The sequence below is a fragment of the Columba livia genome, unplaced genomic scaffold, assembly GCF_036013475.1.
Source record: "Columba livia isolate bColLiv1 breed racing homer unplaced genomic scaffold, bColLiv1.pat.W.v2 Scaffold_101, whole genome shotgun sequence".
Taxonomy (NCBI): Eukaryota; Metazoa; Chordata; class Aves; order Columbiformes; family Columbidae; genus Columba; species Columba livia.
Window position 1 is genome coordinate 6,678 of NW_027043006.1, and position 24,022 is coordinate 30,699.

Sequence of the window (24,022 nt, forward strand, 5' to 3'; positions counted from 1 at the left end):
GGGACCCAGGCGTCCGGGACCCCCACCAAAAGGGGACCCAGGCGTCCGGGGATTCCCCTCTCCCCCCCAAGGGACCCAGGCGTTCGGGGATTCCCCTCTCCCCCCAAGGGACCCAGGCGTCCGGGACCCCCACCCAAAGGGGACCCAGGCGTTCGGGGATTCCCCTCTCCCCCCCAAGGGACCCAGGCGTCCGGGACCCCCACCCAAAGGGGACCCAGGCGTTCGGGGATTCCCCTCTCCCCCCCAAGGGACCCAGGCGTCCGGGACCCCCACCCAAAGGGGACCCAGGCGTTCGGGGATTCCCCTCTCCCTCCCAAGGGACCCAGGCGTCCGGGACCCCCACCCAAAGGGGACCCAGGCGTCCGGGGATTCCCCTCTCCCCCCCAAGGGACCCAGGCGTCCGAGACCCCCCCCGCAAGGGACCCAGGCGTCCGGGACCCCCACCCAAAAGGGGACCCAGGCGTTCGGGGATTCCCCTCTCCCCTCCAAGGGACCCAGGCGTCCGGGACCCCCACCCAAAGGGGACCCAGGCGTCCGGGGATTCCCCTCTCCCCCCCAAGGGACCCAAGCGTCCGAGACCCCCCCCGCAAGGGACCCAGGCGTCCGGGACCCCCACCCAAAAGGGGACCCAGGCGTCCGGGACCCCCACCCAAAAGGGGACCCAGGCGTTCGGGGCCGCAGGAGTTGCCGGGTGTTTATTGGGGGGGGTGGGGGGGTGGTCAAGAGGCTTTTGGGGACAATTCAGGCGATTTTGGGTTCCGCGAGGGTCTCGTGACGTCACCGGAAGCTCAGTCCTCTGTGGGAGGAGGGGACGGGATCAAGAGGGGACCCAGGCGTCCGGGCTCCCCCCAATGGACCCAGGCGGCCGGGGAATCCCCCTCTCCCCACAAGGGACCCAGGCGTCCGAGACACCCCCACCCAAAAGGGGACCCAGGCGTCCGGGCCCCCCCCATCTTCAAGGGACCCAGGTGTCCGGGGAATCCCCCTCTCCCCACAAGGGACCCAGGCGTCCGGGAGTTCCCTCCCTCCCTAAAAAGGACCCAGGCGTCCGAGACACCCCCCCCCCCCCCCATTAGAGGACCCAGGCATCCGGACCCCCACTCTCCAAGGGACCCAGGTGTCCGGGACACCCCATTAAGGGACCCAGGTGTTTGGGACCACCCCCCCTCCAAGGGACCCAGGCGTCCGGGCCCCCCCCCCCCCCAGCCAAGGGACCCAGGCGTCCGAGACACCCCCCAGGGGACCCAGGCGTCTGGGAATCCCCTTCTCCCCACAAGGGACCCAGGCGTCCGGGACACCCGCCCCCTCCCCACTAGGGGACCCAGGCGTCCGAGACACCCCCCAGGGGACCCAGGTGGCTGGGACCGCCCCCCCTCCAAGGGACCCAGGTGTCCGGGACACCCCATGAGGGGACCCAGGCATCTGAGACACCACATTAGGGGACCCAGGTGTCCGGACCCCCACTCTCCAAGGGACCCAGGCATCCGGGACACCCCATTAAGGGACCCAGGTGGCTGGGACCACCCCCCTCCAAGGGACCCAGGCGTCCGGGATACCCCATTAGGGGACCCAGGCGTCCAGGCCCCCCCCAGCCAAGGGACCCAGGCGTCCGAGACACCACCCAGGGGACCCAGGTGTCCAGGATTCCCCCTCTCCCCACAAGGGACCCAGGTGTCTGGGACACCCTCCAGGGGACCCAGGCGTCCGGGACACCCCATTAAGGAACCCAAGTGTCTGGGAGCGCCCCCCTCCAAGGGACCCAGGTGTCCAGGATACCCCATTAGGGGACCCAGGCGTCCGGGTCCCCCCCAGCCAAGGGACCCAGGCGTCCGAGACACCACCCAGGGGACCCAGGCGTCCGAGATTCCCCCTCTCCCCACAAGGGACCCAGGCATCCGGGACACCCCATTAAGGAACCCAAGTGTCTGGGAGCGCCCCCCACCAAGGGACCCAGGTGTCCGGGACACTCCATTAGGGGACCCAGGCGTCCGGGTCCCTCCCAGTCAAGGGACCCAGGCGTCCGAGACACCGCCCAGGGGACCCAGGTGTCCGGACCCCCACTCTCCAAGGGACCCAGGTGTCCGGGATACCCCATTTGGGGACCCAGGCGTCCGGGTCCCTCCCAGTCAAGGGACCCAGGCATCCGGGACACCCCATTAAGTGACCCAGGTGTCTGGGTCCACCCCCCTCCAAGGGACCCAGGCGTCCGGGATACCCCATTAGGGGACCCAGGCGTTCGGGTCCCTCCCAGCCAAGGGACCCAGGCGTCCGAGACACCACCCAGGGGACCCAGGCGTCCGGGATTCCCCCTCTCCCCACAAGGGACCCAGGTGTCTGGGACACCCCATTAAGGAACCCAAGTGTCTGGGAGCGCCCCCCTCCAAGGGACCCAGGCGTCCGGGATACCCCATTAGGGGACCCAGGCGTCCGGGCCCCCCCAGCCAAGGGACCCAGGCGTCCGGGGAATTCCTTTCTCCCCACAAGGGACCCAGGCATCCGGGACACCCCATTAAGGGACCCAGGTGTCTGGGACCACCCCCCTCCAAGGGACCCAGGTGTCCGGGATACCCCATTAGGGGACCCAGGCGTCCGGGCCCCTCCCAGTCAAGGGACCCAGGCATCCGGGACACCCCATTAAGGAACCCAAGTGTCTGGGAGCGCCCCCCTCCAAGGGACCCAGGCGTCCGGGATACCCCATTTGGGGACCCAGGCGTCCGGGTCCCTCCCAGCCAAAGGACCCAGGCGTCCGAGACACCGCCCAGGGGACCCAGGTGTCTGGACCCCCACTCTCCAAGGGACCCAGGCGTCCGGGACCACCCATTAGGGGACCCAGGCGTCCAGGCCCCCCCCAGCCAAGGGACCCAGGCGTCCGAGACACCACCCAGGGGACCCAGGCGTCCGGGACACCCCATTAAGGAACCCAAGTGTCTGGGAGCGCCCCCCTCCAAGGGACCCAGGCGTCCGGGATACCCCATTTGGGGACCCAGGCGTCCGGGTCCCTCCCAGTCAAGGGACCCAGGCATCCGGGACACCCCATTAAGTGACCCAAGTGTCTGGGAGCGCCCCCCTCCAAGGGACCCAGGCGTCCGGGACCACCCATTAGGGGACCCAGGCGTCCGGGCCCCTCCCAGTCAAGGGACCCAGGCATCCGGGACACCCCATTAAGTGACCCAAGTGTCTGGGAGCGCCCCCCTCCAAGGGACCCAGGTGTCCGGGATACCCCATTAGGGGACCCAGGCGTCCGGGTCCCCCCCAGCCAAGGGACCCAGGCGTCCGGGGAATCCCTTTCTCCCCACAAGGGACCCAGGTGCCTGGGACACCCTCCAGGGGACCCAGGCGTCCGGGACACCCCATTAGGGGACCCAGGTGTCCAGACCCCCACTCTCCAAGGGACCCAGGTGTCCGGGACACCCCATTAGGGAACCCAGGCGTCCGGGCCCCCCCCAGCCAAGGGACCCAGGCGTCCGGGGAAGCCCCTTCTCCCCACAAGGGACCCAGGTGCCTGGGACACCCTCCAGGGGACCCAGGCGTCCGGGACACCCCATTAAGGGACCCAGGCATCCGGGACACCCCATTAAGGGACCCAGGTGGCTGGGACCGCCCCCCCTCCAAAGGACCCAGGTGTCCGGGATACCCCATTAGGGGACCCAGTCGTCCGGGCCCCTCCCAGCCAAGGGACCCAGGCGTCCGAGACACCCCATTAGGGGACCCAGGTGTCCAGACCCCCACTCTCCAAGGGACCCAGGTGTCCAGGACACCCCATTAGGGGACCCAGGCGTCCGGGCCCCTCCCAGCCAAGGGACCCAGGCGTCCGAGACACCGCCCAGGGGACCCAGGTGTCCAGACCCCCACTCTCCAAGGGACCCAGGCGTCCGGGATACCCCATTAGGGGACCCAGGCGTCCAGGCCCCCCCCAGCCAAGGGACCCAGGCGTCCGAGACACCGCCCAGGGGACCCAGGTGTCTGGGACCACCCCCCTCCAAGGGACCCAGGCGTCCTGGACACCCCATTAAGGAACCCAAGTGTCTGGGAGCGCCCCCCTTCAAGGGACCCAGGCGTCCGGGATACCCCATTAGGGAACCCAAGTGTCTGGGAGCGCCCCCCTCCAAGGGACCCAGGTGTCCGGGACACCGCATTAGGGGACCCAGGTGTCCGGACCCCCACTCTCCAAGGGACCCAGGTGTCCGGGACACCCCATTTGGGGACCCAGGCGTCCGGGCCCCCCCCAGCCAAGGGACCCAGGCATCCGGGCCCCCCCCAGCCAAGGGACCCAGGCGTCCTGCGCACCGTCGGCCGTGGGGCAGGGCAGCACGTTGAGACAGGGCCGCGTCTCCTCCAGGCGCAGCCTCTGGCCGTCCAGCAGGGGGCAGCGCGGGCGCGGGACCCCCCAGAAGGACACGTTAACGGGGACCGAGGAGCTGACGGGGGTCACCGTGGGGCTGGGGGGGTGGGAGGAGTCAGACCCATAGATCCCATTAACCCCATAGATCACTATAGAGCTGCCATTGACCCCATAGACACCATAGACCCACCATTGACCTCATAGACCCACCATTGACCTCATAGACCCACCATTGACCCCAGTGACCCCCATAGACCCCAGAGACCCACCATTGACCCCATAGACACCATAGACCCACCACTGACCCCATAGACCCATCATTGACCTCATAGACGAATCATTGACTTCATAGACCCACCATTGACCCCATAGACCCACCATTGACCCCATAGACACCATAGACCCACCATTGACCCCATAGACCCATCATTGACCTCATAGACCCATCATTGACTTCATAGACCCACCATTGACCCCATAGACCCACCATTGACCCCATAGACACCATAGACCCACCATTGACCCCATAGACCCACCATTGACCCCAGTGATCCCCATAGACACCATAGACACCATAGACCCACCATTGATCCCATAGACCCATCATTGACCCCATAGACCCACCATTGACCCCATAGACCCATCATTGACCCCATAGACACCATAGACCCACCATTGACCTCATAGACCCACCATAGACCCCAGTGACCCCCATAGACCCCATAGACACCATAGACCCGCCATTGACCCCATAGACACCACAGACCCACCATTGACCCCATAGACCCATCATTGACCTCATAGACCCACCATTGACCCCAGTGACCCCCATAGACCCCATAGACACACCATTGACCCCATAGACCCATCATTGACCCCAGTGACCCCCATAGACCCCATAGACACCATAGACCCACCATTGACCCCAAAGACACCATAGACCCACCATTGACCCCATAGACCCAACATTGACCACAGTGACCCCCATAGACCCCATAGACACCATAGACCCACCATTGACCCCAAAGACACCATAGACCCACCATTGACCCCATAGACCCACCATTGACCCCATAGACCCACCATTGACCTCATAGACCCACCATTGACCCCAGTGACCCCCACAGACCCCATAGACCCACCATTGACCCAATAGACAACATAGACCCACCACTGACCCCATAGACACCATAGACCCACCATTGACCTCATAGACACCATAGACCCAGCATTGACCCCATAGACACCATACACCCACCATTGACCCCATAGACCCGCCATTGACCCCATAGACCCGCCATTGACCCCAGTGACCCCCATAGACCCCAGAGACACCATAGACCCACCATTGACCCCAGTGACCCCCATAGACCCCAGAGACACCATAGACCCACCATTGACGCCATAGACACCATAGACCCACCATTGACCCCACAGACCCACCATTGACCTCATAGACCCACCATTGACCCCAGTGACCCCCACAGACCCCATAGACCCACCATTGACCCCATAGACACCACAGACCCACCATTGACCCCATAGACCCACCATTGACCCCAGTGACCCCCATAGATCACCATTGACCCCATAGACCTATCATTGACCCCAGTGACCCACATAGACCCCCATAGACCCCATAGACACCATAGACCCACCATTGACCCCATAGACCCATTATTGACCTCACTGACCCCCATAGATCACCATTGACCCCATAGACCCCCATTGACCCCATAGACACCATAGACCCACCACTGACCCCATAGACCCACCATTGACCCCATAGACACCATAGATCCCCAATGACCCCATAGACCCACCATTGAACCCATAGACACCATAGACCCACCATTGACCCCATAGACGCATCATTGACCCCATAGAACCCCATTGACCCCATAGACCCCCATAGATCCCCATTGACCCTACAGTCCCCTATTGACCACCCATTGACCCCATAGACCCCCATTGACTCCATAGACACCATAGACCCACCATTGACCCCACAGACCCATCATTGACCCCATAGACCCATCATTGACCCCAGTGACCCCCATAGACCCCAGAGACACCATAGACCCACCATTGACCCCATAGACACCATAGACCCACCATTGACCCCATAGACCCATCATTGACCCCACTAACCCCCATAGATCCCCACTGACCCCATAGACCCACCATTGACCCCATAGATATCATAGACCCACCACTGACCCCATTGACCCCCATAGACCCCCATTGATCCACCATTTACCCCATAGACCCATCATTGACCCCACTGACCCCCATAGATCACCATTGACCCCATAGACCCACCATTGACCCCACAGACCCATCATTGACCCCAGTGACCCCCATAGACCCCCACTGATCCACCATTTACCCCATAGACCCATCATTGACCCCACTGACCCCCATAGATCCCCACTGACCCCATAGACCCACCATTGACCCCATAGACACCATAGACCCACCATTGACCCCATAGACCCATCACTGACCCCATTGACCCCCATAGATCCCCACTGACCCCATAGACCCACCATTGAACCGATAGATATCATAGACCCACCATTGACCCCATTGACCCCATAGACCCCCATTGACCCCATAGACACCATAGACCCACCATTGACCCCATTGACCCCATAGACCCCCATTGACCCCATAGACACCATAGACCCACCATTGACCCCATAGACCCATTATTGACCTCACTGACCCCCATAGATCACCATTGACCCCATAGACCCACCATTGACCCCATTGACCCCATAGACCCCCATAGATCCCCCTTGACCCTACAGAACCCTATTGACCACCCATTGACCCCATAGACCCCCATTGACCCCATAGACACCATAGACCCACCATTGACCCCATAGACCCATCATTGACCCCAGTGACCCCCATAGACCCACCATTGACCCCACAGACCCCATAGACCCACCATTGACCCCATAGACACCATAGACCCCATAGACACCATAGACCCCCATTGACCCCATAGACCCATCATTGACCCCAGTAACCCCCATAGACCCCCATTGATCCACCATTTACCCCAAAGACCCATCATTGACCCCACTGACTCCCACAGATCCCCATTGACCCCATAGACCCACCATTGACCCCATAGACACCATAGACCCACCATTGACCCCATAGACCACCCACTGACCCCATAGACCCCCCAAAGACCCCCCATTGACCCAATAGCCCCCCACTGACGCCATAGACCCCTATTGACCCCTTAGACCCCATAGAGCCCCATTGACCCCATAGACCTCCCATTGACTCCATAGACCCCCACTGACCCCATAGACCCCCCACTGACCCCATAGACTCCCCACTGACCCCACAGACCCGTCACTGACCCCATAGAACCCCATTGACTCTACAGACCCCCATTGATCCCATAGACCCCCATTGATTCTATAGACCCCACATTGACCCCATAGCCCCCTATTGTCCCCACAGAAACCCATTGACCCCCTAGACTACCCATAGACCCCATTGACCTCATAGACCCCCATGGACCCCATAGACCCCCATAGATCCCCATTGACCCTACAGAACCCTATTGATCACCCAATGACCCCATAGAACCCCATTGACCCTACAGTCCCCTATTGACCACCCATTGACCCCCATAGATTCCCATTGACCCCATAGACCCCCCATTAACCCCATAGACCCACCACTGACCCCACAGACCCCCATAGACCCCCATTGACCCCATAGACACCACATTGACCCCATAGACTCCACATTGACCCCATAGCCTCCCATTGACCTCATAGACCCCCCATAGACCCCATAGACCCTCACAGACCCCATAGCCCCCCCAATGACCCCATAGCCCCCCGTAGCCCCATACGTACGGGTAGTTGGGGTGCACGGGCCGGCACTCTCTGACACGGCTACGTGTGGGGCTGGCCCCACATGGGGGGGTGCAGAGACCCCAGGGGCTCCAGTTTGACCAGTTCCCCGGCACTGGGGGCACAGGAGGCCTCACCTATAGGGCCCTGGACCCCCTATAGGGCTGGGGGTGTGGGGTGTCTATGGGGGTGGGGCATGGCACCCTATGGGGCTGCTATGGGGTGCTATAGGGCTCCACAGGGCTCTATGGGCAGCTATTGGGTGTATGGGGTCAATGGGGGTCTATGGGATCAATGGGGATGTATGGGGTCAATGAGAGATCTATAAGGTCAATAGGGGACTATGGGGTCAGTGGGGGGGACTATGGGGTCAATGGGGGGTCTATGGGGTCAGTGGGGGGTCTATGGGGTCAAGAGGGATCTATGGGGTCAGTGGTGGGTCTATGGGGTAAATGGGGATGTATGGGGTCAATGAGAGATCTATAAGGTCAATAGGGGACTATGGGGTCAGTGGGGGGGACTATGGGGTCAATGGGGGACTATGGGGTCAGTGGAGGGATCTACGGGGTCAATGGGATGTCTATGGGGTCAATGGGAATCTATGGGTTCAATGGGGGGTCTATGGGATCAATGGGGATGTATGGGGTCAATGAGAGATCTATAGGGTCAATAGGGGTCTATGGGGTCAATGGGGGGACTATGGGGTCAATGGGGGGTCTATGGGGTCAGTGGGGGGTCTATGGGGTCAATGGGATGTTTATGGGGTCAATGGGAATCTATGGGTTCAATGGGGGGTCTATGGGATCAATAGGGATCTATGGGGTCAATGGGAGGTCTATGGGGTCAATGGGGATGTATGGGGTCAATGGGGGACTACGGGGTCAGTGGAGGGATCTATGGGGTCAATGGGATGTCTATGGGATCAATGGGGGGTCTATGGGGTCAGTGGGGGGTCTATGGGGTCAAGAGGGATCTATGGGGTCAATGGGGGGTCTATGGGGTAAATGGTGATGTATGGGGTCAATGGGGGACTACGGGGTCAGTGGAGGGATCTATGGGGTCAATGGGATGTCTATGGGGTCAATGGGATGTCTATGGTGTCAATGGGAATCTATGGGTTCAATGGGGGGTCTGTGGGATCAATGGGGATGTATGGGGTCAATGAGAGATCTATAGGGTCAATAGGGGTCTATGGGGTCAATGGGGGGACTATGGGGTCAATGGGGGGTCTATGGGGTCAGTGGGGGGTCTATGGGGTCAAGAGGGGTCTATGGGGTCAATGGGTGGTCTATGGGGTAAATGGGGATGTATGGGGTCAATGGGGGACTATGGGGTCAGTGGAGGGATCTATGGGGTCAATGGGATGTCTATGGGATCAATGGGGGGACTATGGGGTCAATGGGGGGTCTATGGGGTCAGTGGGGGGTCTATGGGGTCAGTGGGGGGTCTATGGGGTAAATGGGGATGTATGAGGTCAATGGGGGACTATGGGGTCAGTGGAGGGATCTATGGGGTCAATGGGATGTCTATGGGGTCAATGGGATGTTTATGGGGTCAATGGGAATCTATGGGTTCAATGGGGGGGTCTATGGGGTAAATGGGGATGTATGGGGTCAATGGGGGACTACGGGGTCAGCGGAGGGATCTATGGAGTCAATGGGATGTCTATGGGGTCAATGGCAATCTATGGGGTTGATGGGGGGGTCTATGGGGTCAATGGGGAACTATGGGGTCAACAGAGGGTCTATATGCTAAATCGGGGTCTATGGGGTCAGTGGGGGGTCTATGGGGTCAACGGGTATCCATGGGGTCAATGGAGATGTATAGGGTCAATGGGGGGACTGTGGGGTCAGTGGGGGTCTATGGTATCAATGGGGGAACTATGGGGTCAATGGGGCGTCTATGGGATCAATGGGGGAAGTATGGGGTCAACGGGGAGTCTATGGGGTCAATGGGGATCTATGGGGTCAATAGGGGTCTATAGGGTCAAGGGGGGTGTCTATGGGGTCAATGGGGGTCTATAGGGCCAATGGCCAGTCTATGGGGTCAATGGGGGGACTATGGGGGCAATGGGGAACTATGCAGCCAATGGGTGGTATATGGGGTCAATGAGGGATCTATAGGGTCAATGGAGGACTATGGGGTCAATGGGGGTCTATAGGGTCAAGGGGGGGTCTATGGGGTCAATGGGGATCTATGGGGTCAATGGGGCGTCTATGGGATCAATGGGGGAACTATGGGGTCAACGGGGATCTATGGGGTCAATGGGGGTCTATAGGGTCAAGGGGGGGTCTATGGGGTCAATGGGAACCTATGGGGTCAATGAGGAACTATGGGGTCAATGGCAGTCTATGGGGTCAATGGCGAGTCTATGGGGTCAATGGGGGGACTATGGGGTCAACGGGGAGTCTATGGGGTCACTGGGGATCTATGGGGCCAATGAAGGATCTATAGGGTCAATGGAGGACTATGGGGTCAATGGGGGTCTATAGGGTCAAGGGGGGGTCTATGGGGTCAATGGGGATCTATGGGGTCAATGGGGCGTCTATGGGATCAATGGGGGAACTATGGGGTCAACGGGGATCTATGGGGTCAATGGGGATCTATCGGGTCAATGGGGGGTCTATGGGGTCAATGGGGATCTATGGGGTTAATGAGAGATCTATAGGGTCAATGGCAGTCTATGGGGTCAATGGCGAGTCTATGGGGTCAATGGGGGGACTATGGGGTCAACGGGGAGTCTATGGGGTCACTGGGGATCTATGGGGTCAATGAAGGATCTATAGGGTCAATGGAGGACTATGGGGTCAGTGGGGGATCTATGGGGTCAGTGGGGGATCTATGGGGTCACTGGGGATCTATGGGGCCAATGAAGGATCTATAGGGTCAATGGATGACTATGGGGTCAATGGGGGGACTATGGGGTCAACGGGAAGTCTATGGGGTCACTGGGGATCTATGGGGTCAATGAAGGATCTATAGGGTCAATGGAGGACTATGGGGTCAATGGGGGGTCTTTGGGGTCAGTGGGGATCTATGGGGTCAGTGGGGATCTATGGGGTCAGTGGGGGGTCTATGGGGTCAACGGGGAGTCTATGGGGTCACTGGAGATCTATGGGGCCAATGAAGGATCTATAGGGTCAATGGAGGACTATGGGGTCAGTGGGGGATCTATGGGGTCAGTGGGGGATCTATGGGGTCAGTGGGGATCTATGGGGCCAATGAAGGATCTATAGGGTCAATGGAGGACTATGGGGTCAATGGGGGGTCTTTGGGGTCAGTGGGGATCTATGGGGTCAGTGGGGATCTATGGGGTCAGTGGGGGGTCTATGGGGTCAACAGGGAGTCTATGGGGTCACTGGGGATCTATGGGGCCAATGAAGGATCTATAGGGTCAATGGAGGACTATGGGGTCAGTGGGGGGTCTTTGGGGTCAGTGGGGATCTATGGGGTCAGTGGGGATCTATGGGGTCAGTGGGGGGTCTATGGGGTCAGTGGGGGGTCTATGGGGTCAACGGGGAGTCTATGGGGTCACTGGGGATCTATGGGGCCAATGAAGGATCTATAGGGTCAATGGAGGACTATGGGGTCAGTGGGGGATCTATGGGGCCAATGAAGGATCTATAGGGTCAATGGATGACTATGGGGTCAGTGGGGGATCTATGGGGTCAGTGGGGGGTCTATGGGGTCAACGGGGATCTATGGGGTCAATGGGGGTCTATAGGGTCAAGGGGGGGTCTATGGGGTCAATGGGAACCTATGGGGTCAATGAGGAACTATGGGGTCAATGGCAGTCTATGGGGTCAATGGCGAGTCTATGGGGTCAATGGGGGGACTATGGGGTCAACGGGGAGTCTATGGGGTCACTGGGGATCTATGGGGCCAATGAAGGATCTATAGGGTCAATGGATGACTATGGGGTCAATGGGGGGTCTTTGGGGTCAGTGGGGGATCTATGGGGTCACTGGGGATCTATGGGGCCAATGAAGGATCTATAGGGTCAATGGATGACTATGGGGTCAATGGGGGGACTATGGGGTCAACGGGAAGTCTATGGGGTCACTGGGGATCTATGGGGTCAATGAAGGATCTATAGGGTCAATGGAGGACTATGGGGTCAATGGGGGGTCTTTGGGGTCAGTGGGGATCTATGGGGTCAGTGGGGATCTATGGGGGTCAGTGGGGGTCTATGGGGTCAGTGGGGGTTCTATGGGGTCAGTGGGGATCTATGGGGTCAGTGGGGATCTATGGGGTCAGTGGGGGATCTATGGGGTCAGTGGGGATCTATGGGGCCAATGAAGGATCTATAGGGTCAATGGAGGACTATGGGGTCAGTGGGGGATCTATGGGGTCCATGGGCATCTATGGGGTCAATGGTTGGTCAACAAGCATCTGTAGGGTCAATGAGGTCTCTATAGGGCAGCTATGGGGCTCCATAGGGCAGCTCTGGGTCAGCTCTGGAGTAGCTACAGGGCTCCCATAGGGCTCCATGGGGCAGCTCTAGGGCGCTATGGGGCGACTCACGCAGACACTGGTGCACGTTGTAACAGGCGCGGACCTGGAAGGCTCCGCCCCCCGGCGCCGTGGGGCAGGTGGGTCCCCCCGGCGAGCGCCCCACGCAGGCCCTGGAGCGCCGCTGCTGCCCCACAAGTGGGCGGCAGCTCAGGGCCTCCCCCTGGGGGCGGGAACAGGGGGACCAGGGGGCCCACGCGCCCCACTCGGGGACGGCTGTGGGGCAGAACGAAGGGTCAGTGGGGGGTCTATGGGGTCAGTGGGGGGTCTGTGGGGTCAATGGGGGGTCTGTGGGGTCAATGGGAGATCTATGGGCTCAATGGGTGTCTATGGGGTCAATGGGGGGTCTGTGGGGTCAATGAGGGGTCTGTGGGGTCAGTGTGGGGTCTATGGGGTCAATGAGGGGTCTGTGGGGTCAGTGGGGGGTCTATGGGGTCAATGGGTGTCTATGGGGTCAATGGGGGGTCTGTGGGGTCAATGAGGGGTCTGTGGGGTCAGTGTGGGGTCTATGGGGTCAATGGGGTGTCTATGGGGTCAATGGGAGATCTATGGGGTCAATGGGAGATCTATGGGGTCAATGGGGGGTCTGTGGGGTCAATGAGGGGTCTGTGGGGTCAGTGTGGGGTCTATGGGGTCAATGCGGGGTCTGTGGGGTCAGTGGGGGGTCTGTGGGGTCAATAGGGATCTATGGGGTCAATGGGGTGTCTATGGGGTCAATGGGAGATCTATGGGCTCAATGGGTGTCTATGGGGTCAATGGGGGGTCTGTGGGGTCAATGAGGGGTCTATGGGGTCAATGAGGGGTCTGTGGGGTCAGTGTGGGGTCTATGGGGTCAATGAGGGGTCTGTGGGGTCAGTGGGGGGTCTATGGGGTCAATGGGGGGTCTATGGGGTCAATGGGTGTCTATGGGGTCAATGGGGGGTCTGTGGGGTCAATAGGGATCTATGGGGTCAATGGGGGGTCTATGGGGTCAGTGTGGGGTCTATGGGGTCAATGCGGGGTCTGTGGGGTCAGTGTGGGGTCTATGGGGTCAATGGGTGTCTATGGGGTCAATGGGGGGGTCTGTGGGGTCAATAGGGATCTATGGGGTCAATGGGGTGTCTATGGGGTCAATGGGAGATCTATGGGGTCAATGGGTGTCTATGGGGTCAATGGGGGGTCTGTGGGGTCAATGAGGGGTCTATGGGGTCAATGGGGTGTCTATGGGGTCAATGGGGGGTCTATGGGGTCAATGGGGGGTCTGTGGGGTCAGTGGGGTTCTATGGGGTCAGTGGGAGGTCTGTGGGGTCAGTGGGGGGTCTGTGGGGTCAATGGGGGGGTCTGTGGGGTCAATGGGGGGTCTATGGATCCCCCACTGAACCCATAAATACCCCATTGACCCCATTGAACCCCACTGACCCCATAGACCCTCCATAGATGCCACAGACCCCCCATTGACCCCATAGACACCCATTGAGCCAATAGACACCCACTGACCCCATAGACCTCCCATTGACCCCATAGACACCCATTGAGCCAATAGACACCCACTGACCCCCATAGACACCCCATTGACCCCATAGACACCCCATTGACCCCCATAGACACCCCATTGACCCCATAGATCCCTATTGACCCCACAGACCCCCACTGACCCCCATAGACCCCCCATTGACCCCCACAGACCCCCATTGGCCCCATAGACCCCCACTGACCCCACAGACCCCCCATTGACCCCATAGACCCCCCATTGAGCCCATAGACCCCCATTGACCCCACAGACCCCCCATTGACCCCATAGACCCCCCATTGAGCCCATAGACCCCCATTGACCCCACAGACCCCCCATTGACCCCACAGACCCCCCATTGAGCCCATAGACCCCCATTGACCCCACAGACCCCCCACTGACCCCATAGACCCCCCACTGAGCCCATAGACCCCCCATTGACCACATAGATCCCTATTGACCCCACAGACCCCCACTGACCCCCATTGACCCCATAGACCCCCACTAACCCCACAGACCCCCACTGACCCTACAGACCCCCCATTGACCCCATAGACACCCCATTGACCCCATAGATCCCTATTGACCCCATAGACCCCCCACTGACCCCATAGATCCCTCTTGACCCCATAGACCCCCCACTGAACCCACAGACCCCCCACTGACCCCATAGACCTCCCATTGACCCCATAGACCCCCATTGAACCCATAGACCCCCCACTGACCCCATAGACCTTCCATTGACCCCATAGACACCCATTGACCCCATAGACCTCCCACTGACCCCATAGACCCCCCACTGACCCCATAGACCCCCCATTGACCCCATAGACCCCCCACTGACCCCATAGACCTCCCATTGACCCCATAGACCCCCCATTGACCCCATAGACCTCCCACTGACCCCATAGACCCCCCACTGACCCCATAGACCTACCATTGACCCCACAGACCCCCATTGACCCCATAGACCCCCCATTGACCCCATAGACCTCCCACTGACCCCATAGACCCCCCATTGACCCCACAGACCTACCATTGACCCCACAGACCCCCATTGACCCCATAGACCCCCCATTGACCCCACAGACCTACCATTGACCCCACAGACCCCCATTGACCCCATAGACCCCCCATTGACCCCATAGACCCCCCACTGACCCCACAGACCTCCCATTGACCCCATAGACACCCATTGAGCCCATAGACCCCATAGACACCCCATTGACCCCATAGATCCCTATTGACCCCACAGACCCCCCATTGACCCCAAAGACCCCCCATTGACATCATAGAACCCCCACTGACCCCATAGATCCCCCATTGACCCCACAGACCCCCCCATTGACCCCATAGATCCCTATTGACCCCATAGACCCTCCATTGACCCCCCATAGACCCCATAGATGCCTATTGACCCCACAGACCCCCACTGGCCCCACAAGACCCCCCATTGGCCCCATAAATCTCCCATTGGCCCCATAGACCCCACAGACCCCATAGACTCCCATAGACCCCCCAGACCCCCCATTGACCCCATAGAGACCCCATTGAACCCATAGACACCCCATTGAACCCACAGACCCCCCATTGAACCCATAGACCCCCCATTGACCCCACAGACCCCCCATTGACCCCATAGACCTCCCATTGACCCCATAGACACCCATTGAGCCAATAGACACCCACTGACCCCCATAGACACCCCATTGACCCCATAGACACCCCATTGACCCCCATAGACACCCCATTGACCCCATAGACACCCCATTGACCCCATAGACACCCCATTGACCCCATAGATCCCTATTGACCCAACAGACCCCCACTGACCCCACAGACCCCCCATTGACCCCACAGACACCCCATTGACCCCACAGACACCCCATTGACCCCATAGACCCCCATTGAACCCATAGACACCCCATTGACCCCATAGATCCCTATTGACCCCATAGACCCCCCCACTGACCCCATAGATCCCTCTTGACCCCATAGACCCCCCACTGAACCCACAGACCCCCCACTGACCCCATAGACCTCCCATTGACCCCATAGACCCCCCATTGACCCCACAGATCCCCACTGACCCCATAGACCTCCCATTGACCCCACAGACCCCCCCATTGACCCCATAGATCCCTATTGACCCCATAGACCCCCCATTGACCCCCCATAGACCCCATAGATGCCCATTGACCCCACAGACCCCCACTGACCCCACAAGACCCCCCATTGGCCCCATAAATCTCCCATTGACCCCATAGACTCCCATAGACCCCACAGACCCACATAGACCCCCCATTGACCCCATAGACCCCATAGACACCCAGTGACCCCACAGACCCCCCATTGACCCCACAGACACCCCATTGACCCCATAAATCCCTATTGACCCCATAGATCCCCCATTGACCCGCCCATAGACCCCGCCCCCTCAAGCCCCGCCCCTCACTTGGACACGCCCCCCGGGGTCCACTTCCGGGTATCGTTGCCGGGGCAACCTCGGCCGCCGTATCTCGGGGGCGGGGCGTCGCAGGCGCGGCGGAACGTGGCCACGCCCAGTCCACACGTCACCGCGCACGGCACCGCCTCCGACCACGCCCCCCAGGCGCCGTCCTCTGCGGGTGGGCGGGGTCAGAGCGGGACACACCCTCCAGGATGCCTGGGTCCCCTTGCCCGAATTCCTGGGTCCCCGCACTCTTGGGTCCCCCCCATCCTGTGTCCTCCCGAACTCCTGGGTCCTCCCGAACTCCTGGGTCCCCCCCACACTGCTGGGTCTCCCCCAGCCTGTGTCCTCCCGAACTCCTGGGTCCCCCCCATCCTGAGTCCCTCCCGATCTCCTGGGTCCCCCCGCACTCCTGGGTCCCTCCCGAACTCCTGGGTCCCCCCCATACTGTGTCCTCTCGAACTCCAGGGTCCCTCCCGAACTCCTGGGTCCCCCCAAACTCCTGGGTCCCCCCCATCCTGTGTCCTCCCGAACTCCTGGGTCCCCCCCGCACTCCTGGGTCCCCCCCATCCTGAGTCCCTCCCGAACTCCTGGGTCCCTCCCGAACTCCTGGGTCCCCCCAAACTCCTGGGTCCCCCCCATCCTGAGTCCCTCCCGAACTCCTGGGTCCCTCCCGAACTCCTGGGTCCCCCCGAACTCCTGGGTCTCCCCCACCCTGGGTCCCCTCGAACTCCTGGGTCCTCCCGAACTCCTGGGTCCCCCCAAACTCCTGGGTACCCCCCATACTGTGTCCTCCCGAACTCCTGGGTCCCTCCCGAACTCCAGGGTCCCTCCCGAACTCCAGGGTCCCCCCCACCCTGGGTCCCCACGAACTCCTGGGTCCCTCCCGAACTCCTGGGTCCCCCCCATCCTGTGTCCTCCCGAACTCCTGGGTCCCCCCCATCCTGAGTCCCTCCCGAACTCCTGGGTCCCTCCTGCACCCCTGGGTCCCCCCCACACTCCTGGGTCCCCCCCACACTCCTGGGTCCCCCCCATCCTGAGTCCCTCCCGAACTCCTGGGTCCCCCCGCACTCCTGGGTCCCTCCCATCCTCTGTCCTCCCGAACTCCTGGGTCCCTCCCGAACTCCTGGGTCCCCCCCATCTTGTGTCCTCCCGAACTCCTGGGTCCCTCCCGAACTCCTGGGTCCCTCCCGAACTCCTGGGTCTCCCCCACCCTGGGTCCCCTCGAACTCCTGGGTCCCCCCAAACTCCTGGGTCCCCCCCCATCCTGTGTCCTCCCGCACTCCTGGGTCCCCCCCGCACTCCTGGGTCCCCCCCATCCTGTGTCCTCCCGAACTCCTGGGTCCCTCCCGAACTCCTGGGTCTCCCCCACCCTGGGTCCCCTCGAACTCCTGGGTCCCCCCAAACTCCTGGGTCCCCCCCCATCCTGGGTCCCCCCGCACTCCTGGGTCCCTTGGGGCACTCCTGGGTCCTCACGGGGGCAAGGCGGCAGCTCCGTGCACGTTTCGCTCTGGGTCGCGTTCCCTTCGCATTCGGGTCCCGATGGCTCCGGTTCCGGCCAATCACAGCGCCGGCTTCGGCTCCGCCCCGGCCTTGGCCCCGCCCCCTGGCACGTGGCCGCACACGGCCCCCAGGGGCCCCACGTGCTCCAAACCCCGCCCACTGGAGGAAAAGGGGAGGGGCTGAGATTGGCCCCGCCTCCCCATCCTCCCTCACGCATCCCCGAGTTTAGCCCCGAACTCCTGGGTCCAACCCCGAACTCCTGGGTCTCTTTCCTGAACTCCTGGGTCCCTCCCGAACTCCTGGGTTCCCCCTGAACTGATTCCCTCTTGTCCCCATATCCCCCTGTCCCCATGTCCCCATGTCCCCATGTCCCCATATCCCCCTGTCCCCACATCCCCCTGTCCCCACATCCCCCTGTCCCCATATCCCCCTGTCCCCATGTCCCCCTGTCCCCATGTCCCCATGTCCCCCTGTCCCCCTGTCCCCATATCCCCATGTCCCCATGTCCCCCTGTCCCCCATGTCCCCTGTCCCCATGTCCCCATGTCCCCATGTCCCCCTGTCCCCCTGTCCCCATGTCCCCATGTCCCCCTGTCCCCCTGTCCCCATGTCCCCATGTCCCCGTGTCCCCATGTCCCCCTGTCCCCCCTGTCCCCCTGTCCCCATGTCCCCATGTCCCCCTGTCCCCCTGTCCCCATGTCCCCATATCCCCATGTCCCCATGTCCCCCTGTCCCCATGTCCCCATGTCCCCATATCCCCCTGTCCCCATGTCCCCATGTCTGTCCCCATATCCCCATGTCCCCATGTCCCCATGTCCCCCTGTCCCCCTGTCCCCATGTCCCCCTGTCCCCCTGTCCCCCTGTCCCCATGTCCCCCTGTCCCCATGTCCCCCCTGTCCCCCTGTCCCCCTGTCCCTATGTCCCCCTGTCCCCCTGTCCCCATGTCCCCCTGTCCCCATATCCCCATGTCCCCCTGTCCCCATGTCCCATGTCCCCATGTCCCCATGTCCCCATGTCCCCATATCCCCATGTCCCCATATCCCCGTGTCCCCATGTCCCCATGTCCCCCTGTCCCCATATCCCCATATCCCCCTGTCCCCATGTCCCCATATCCCCATGTCCCCATGTCCCCATGTCCCCATGTCCCCATGTCCCCCTGTCCCCATATCCCCCTGTCCCCATGTCCCCATATCCCCCTGTCCCCCTGTCCCCATGTCCCCATGTCCCCATGTCCCCCTGTCCCCATGTCCCCCTGTCCCCATATCCCCCTGTCCCCATGTCCCCATATCCCCCTGTCCCCCTGTCCCCATGTCCCCATGTCCCCATGTCCCCCTGTCCCCATGTCCCCCTGTCCCCATGTCCCCATGTCCCCCTGTCCCCCTGTCCCCATGTCCCCATGTCCCCATATCCCCATGTCCCCCTGTCCCCATGTCCCCATATCCCCCTGTCCCCCTGTCCCCATGTCCCCATGTCCCCATGTCCCCCTGTCCCCATGTCCCCATGTCCCCATATCCCCCATATCCCCATGTCCCCATATCCCCCTGTCCCCCTGTCCCCATGTCCCCATATCCCCATATCCCCATGTCCCCATGTCCCCATGTCCCCCTGTCCCCCTGTCCCCATGTCCCCATGTCCCCCTGTCCCCATGTCCCCATATCCCCATGTCCCCATATCCCCATGTCCCCCTGTCCCCCTGTCCCCATATCCCCATGTCCCATGTCCCCATGTCCCCCTGTCCCCCTGTCCCCATGTCCCCATGTCCCCATGTCCCCATGTCCCCCTGTCCCCCTGTCCCCATGTCCCGCCCTGTCCCCCTGTCCCCCTGTCCCCATGTCCCCATGTCCCCATGTCCCCATGTCCCCCTGTCCCCATATCCCCATATCCCACCTGTACAAGGGGTCAGTTCACACGCTCTCAGCTGCCACTCCCGGGTGTCCCCATTGTCCCCATTGTCCCCGTTGTCCCCCCATTGGCTCCGTCTCCGGCCCCTTCTCTGGGTCCCCTCCCCACAGGTGACAGAGCAGTCGCCCCACGGGCCCCACGGGCCCCACGTGTCCTGCCTGGGACAGGGACAGCAGGGTCACCTGGGGTCACCTGAGGTCACCCGCGGTCACTTGGGGTCACCCAGGGTTATATGGGGACACTGGTGTCACTTGGGGTCACCCAGGAACACTGGGGTCACCTGAGGTCACACGGGGTCACCCAGGGTTACATGGGGACACTGGTGTCACTTGGGGTCACCCAAGGACACTGGGGTCACCTGAGGTCACTTGGGGTCACCCAGGGTTACATGGGGTCACATAGGGACACTGGTGTCATTTGGGGTCACCCAGGGACACTGGGGTCACCTGAGGTCACCCGGGGTCACTTGGGGTCACCCGGGGTTACGTAGGGACACTGGTGTCACTTGGGGTCACCCAGGGCCACTGGGGTCACCTGAGGTCACCCGGGGTCACCCAGGGTTACATGGGGTCACATGGGGACACTGGTGTCACTTGGGGTCACCCAGGGACACTGGGGTCACCTGAGGTCACCCGGGGTCACATAGGATCACCTATGTGAGAGTGGGTGTGGCTTCCGAGAGGGGGCGTGGCTTCCCGAGGAGGGGCGTGTCTTGGGGGGCGTGGCTTTCCGGGAAGGGCGTGTGCCTTTCCAGGATGGGGTGTGGCTTTTGGGGAAGGGGGCGTGGCTTGGGGGGGAGTGGCTTCCAGGAGGGGGCGTGGCTTTTTCCCGGGAGGGGGCGTGGCTTCCAGGGAGGAGGGGGGGCTTCTGGGGTGGGATAGTGGTGGGGGGCGTGGCTTTTCGGGGGCTGGCTTCAAGGAGGGGGCGTGGCTTTTGGGGAGGGGGCGTGGTCTGACCGGCAGGGGACGCAGAGGCCGTGTGGGCGGAGCCTGTATCCGTAGGCGGGGTTGAGGCAGCAATGAGCCAATGGGACGCGTTCGTCTCCCAGGGATTCAGCGCAGGCTCCGCCCCCATCGGGCTCGGCCAATGGGGTGAAGCACCAGATGGGCGGGGAGGCTGAAAGGGGGTGGGGTCAAAACAAAGGGGGCGGGGTCAGGGGGTGGAGCCGACACAGTGATCCCAGTTCATCCCAGTGCTCCCAGTTCATCCCAGTCCCTCCCAGTCCATCCCAGTCCATCCCAGTCCCTCCCAGTCCATCCCAGTCCCCCCCAGTCCCTCCCAGTCCCTCTCAGTCCCCCCCAGTCCATCCCAGTCCATCCCAGTCCCCCCCAGTCCCTCCCAGTCCATCCCAGTCCATCCCAGTCCCTCCCAGTCCATCCCAGTCCCTCCCAGTCCATCCCAGTCCATCCCAGTCCATCCCAGTCCCTCCCAGTCCATCCCAGTTCCATCCCAGTCCCTCCCAGTCCATCCCAGTCCATCCCAGTCCATCCCAGTCCATCCCAGTCCCTCCCAGTCCCTCCAGTCCATCCCAGTCCCCCCCAGTCCATCCCAGTCCATCCCAGTCCATCCCAGTCCATCCCAGTCCCCCCCAGTCCATCCCAGTCCTTCCCAGTCCATCCCAGTCCCTCCCAGCCCATCCCAGTCCCCCCCAGTCCATCCCAGTCCCTCCCAGTCCTTCCCAGTCCCCCCCAGTCCATCCCAGTCCATCCCAGTCCCTCCCAGTCCTTCCCAGTCCCCCCCAGTCCCTCCCAGTTCAATCCCAGTCCCCCCAGTCCATCCCAGTCCATCCCAGTCCCTCCCAGTCCATCCCAGTCCCTCCCAGTTCATCCCAGTCCTCCCCAGTCCATCCCAGTCCCCCCCAGTCCATCCCAGTCCCTCCCAGTCCATCCCAGTCCCTCCCAGTCCATCCCAGTCCATCCCAGTCCAACCCAGTTCAATCCCAGTCCCTCCCAGTCCATCCCAGTTCAATCCCAGTCCATCCCAGTCCCTCCCAGTCCATCCCAGTCCATCACAGTCCCCCCCAGTCCCTCCCAGTCCATCCCAGTCCATCCCAGTCCCCCCCAGTCCATCCCAGTCCCTCCCAGTCCATCCCAGTCCATCCCAGTCCATCCCAGTCCATCCCAGTCCATCCCAGTTCAATCCCAGTCTCTCCCAGTCCATCCCAGTCCATCCCAGTCCCCCCCAGTCCATCCCAGTCCCTCCCAGTCCCTCCCAGTTCAATCCCAGTCCATCCCAGTCCATCCCAGTTCAATCCCAGTCCCTCCCAGTCCATCCCAGTTCAATCCCAGTCCATCCCAGTCCATCCCAGTTCAATCCCAGTCCCTCCCAGTCCATCCCAGTCCATCCCAGTTCAATCCCAGTTCAATCCCAGTCCCCCCCAGTTCAATCCCAGTCCCTCCCAGTCCATCCCAGTCCATCCCAGTTCAATCCCAGTTCAATCCCAGTCCCCCCCAGTTCAATCCCAGTCCCTCCCAGTCCATCCCAGTCCATCCCAGTTCAATCCCAGTTCAATCCCAGTCCCCCCCAGTTCAATCCCAGTCCCTCCCAGTCCATCCCAGTCCATCCCAGTTCAATCCCAGTTCAATCCCAGTCCCCCCCAGTTCAATCCCAGTCCCTCCCAGTCCATCACAGTTCACCCCAGTCCCTCCCAGTCCATCCCAGTCCCTCCCAGTCCATCCCAGTCCATCCCAGTCCCTCCCAGTCCATCACAGTCCCCCCCAGTCCCTCCCAGTCCCTCCCAGTCCATCCCAGTCCATCCCAGTCCCCCCCAGTCCATCCCAGTCCCTCCCAGTCCATCCCAGTCCCTCCCAGTCCATCCCAGTCCATCCCAGTCCCCCCCAGTCCCTCCCAGTCCATCCCAGTCCATCCCAGTCCATCCCAGTCCCTCCCAGTCCCCCCCAGTCCATCCCAGTCCCTCCCAGTCCATCCCAGTCCCCCCCAGTCCATCCCAGTCCCTCCCAGTCCCCCCCAGTCCATCCCAGTCCCTCCCAGTCCATCCCAGTCCCTCCCAGTCCATCCCAGTCCCTCCCAGTCCCCCCCAGTCCCTCCCAGTCCCTCCCAGTCCATCCCAGTCCATCCCAGTCCCCCCCAGTCCATCCCAGTCCCTCCCAGTCCATCCCAGTCCCTCCCAGTCCATCCCAGTCCATCCCAGTCCCCCCCAGTCCCTCCCAGTCCATCCCAGTCCATCCCAGTCCATCCCAGTCCCTCCCAGTCCCCCCCAGTCCATCCCAGTCCCTCCCAGTCCCTCCCAGTCCCCCCCAGTCCATCCCAGTCCATCCCAGTCCCTCCCAGTTCATCCCAGTCCCTCCCAGTTCAATCCCAGTCCATCCCAGTCCCTCCCAGTCCAACCCAGTTCAATCCCAGTTCAATCCCAGTCCCTCCCAGTCCCTCCCAGTCCCTCCCAGTCCATCCCAGTCCCCCCCAGTCCATCCCAGTCCATCCCAGTCCCCCCCAGTCCATCCCAGTCCCTCCCAGTCCATCCCAGTCCATCCCAGTCCATCCCAGTTCAATTCCAGTTCAATCCCAGTCCCCCCCAGTCCCTCCCAGTCCCTCCCAGTCCCCCCCAGTCCATCCCAGTCCATCCCAGTTCAATCCCAGTCCATCCCAGTTCAATCCCAGTCCCTCCCAGTCCATCCCAGTCCCTCCCAGTTCAATCCCAGTTCAATCCCAGTCCATCCCAGTGCATCCCAGTGCATCCCAGTCCCCCCCAGGTCCATCCCAGTCCCTCCCAGTCCATCCCAGTTCTCCCAGTACCGTTGGCCCCGCTCAGCACCCACAGCAGCACCAGCAGCTCCGCGGGCTCCATCCCCTCCCCCATCCCCGGACGCCTGGGTCCCTCGGGGATAAGGGGAAGTGGGGGAGGGTGGGGGGGAAACCCCACCCACAGGAAAAAGGGACCCAGGAGTTCGGGTGGCTCCTTCCCCTAAAAAAAGGAACCCA

At 61.7% G+C, this 24,022-nt stretch overlaps 1 protein-coding gene across 1 annotated transcript; it reads right to left on the reverse strand.

The window, feature by feature from the left end:
- Positions 1-667: 667 nt before the first annotated feature.
- LOC135577535 (properdin-like) lies at positions 668-23,980 on the reverse strand. The gene is made up of 9 exons (XM_065047672.1): positions 23,837-23,980; positions 21,040-21,199; positions 20,069-20,241; positions 18,156-18,341; positions 16,686-16,851; positions 12,754-12,989; positions 8,233-8,344; positions 4,288-4,439; positions 668-796 (listed from the first exon to the last, which is right to left on the reverse strand). The coding sequence occupies exons 1-9, from the start codon at positions 23,898-23,900 to the stop codon at positions 789-791; spliced, it is 1,257 nt and encodes a 418-aa protein (XP_064903744.1). The 5' UTR covers positions 23,901-23,980; the 3' UTR covers positions 668-788.
- Positions 23,981-24,022: the final 42 nt, after the last annotated feature.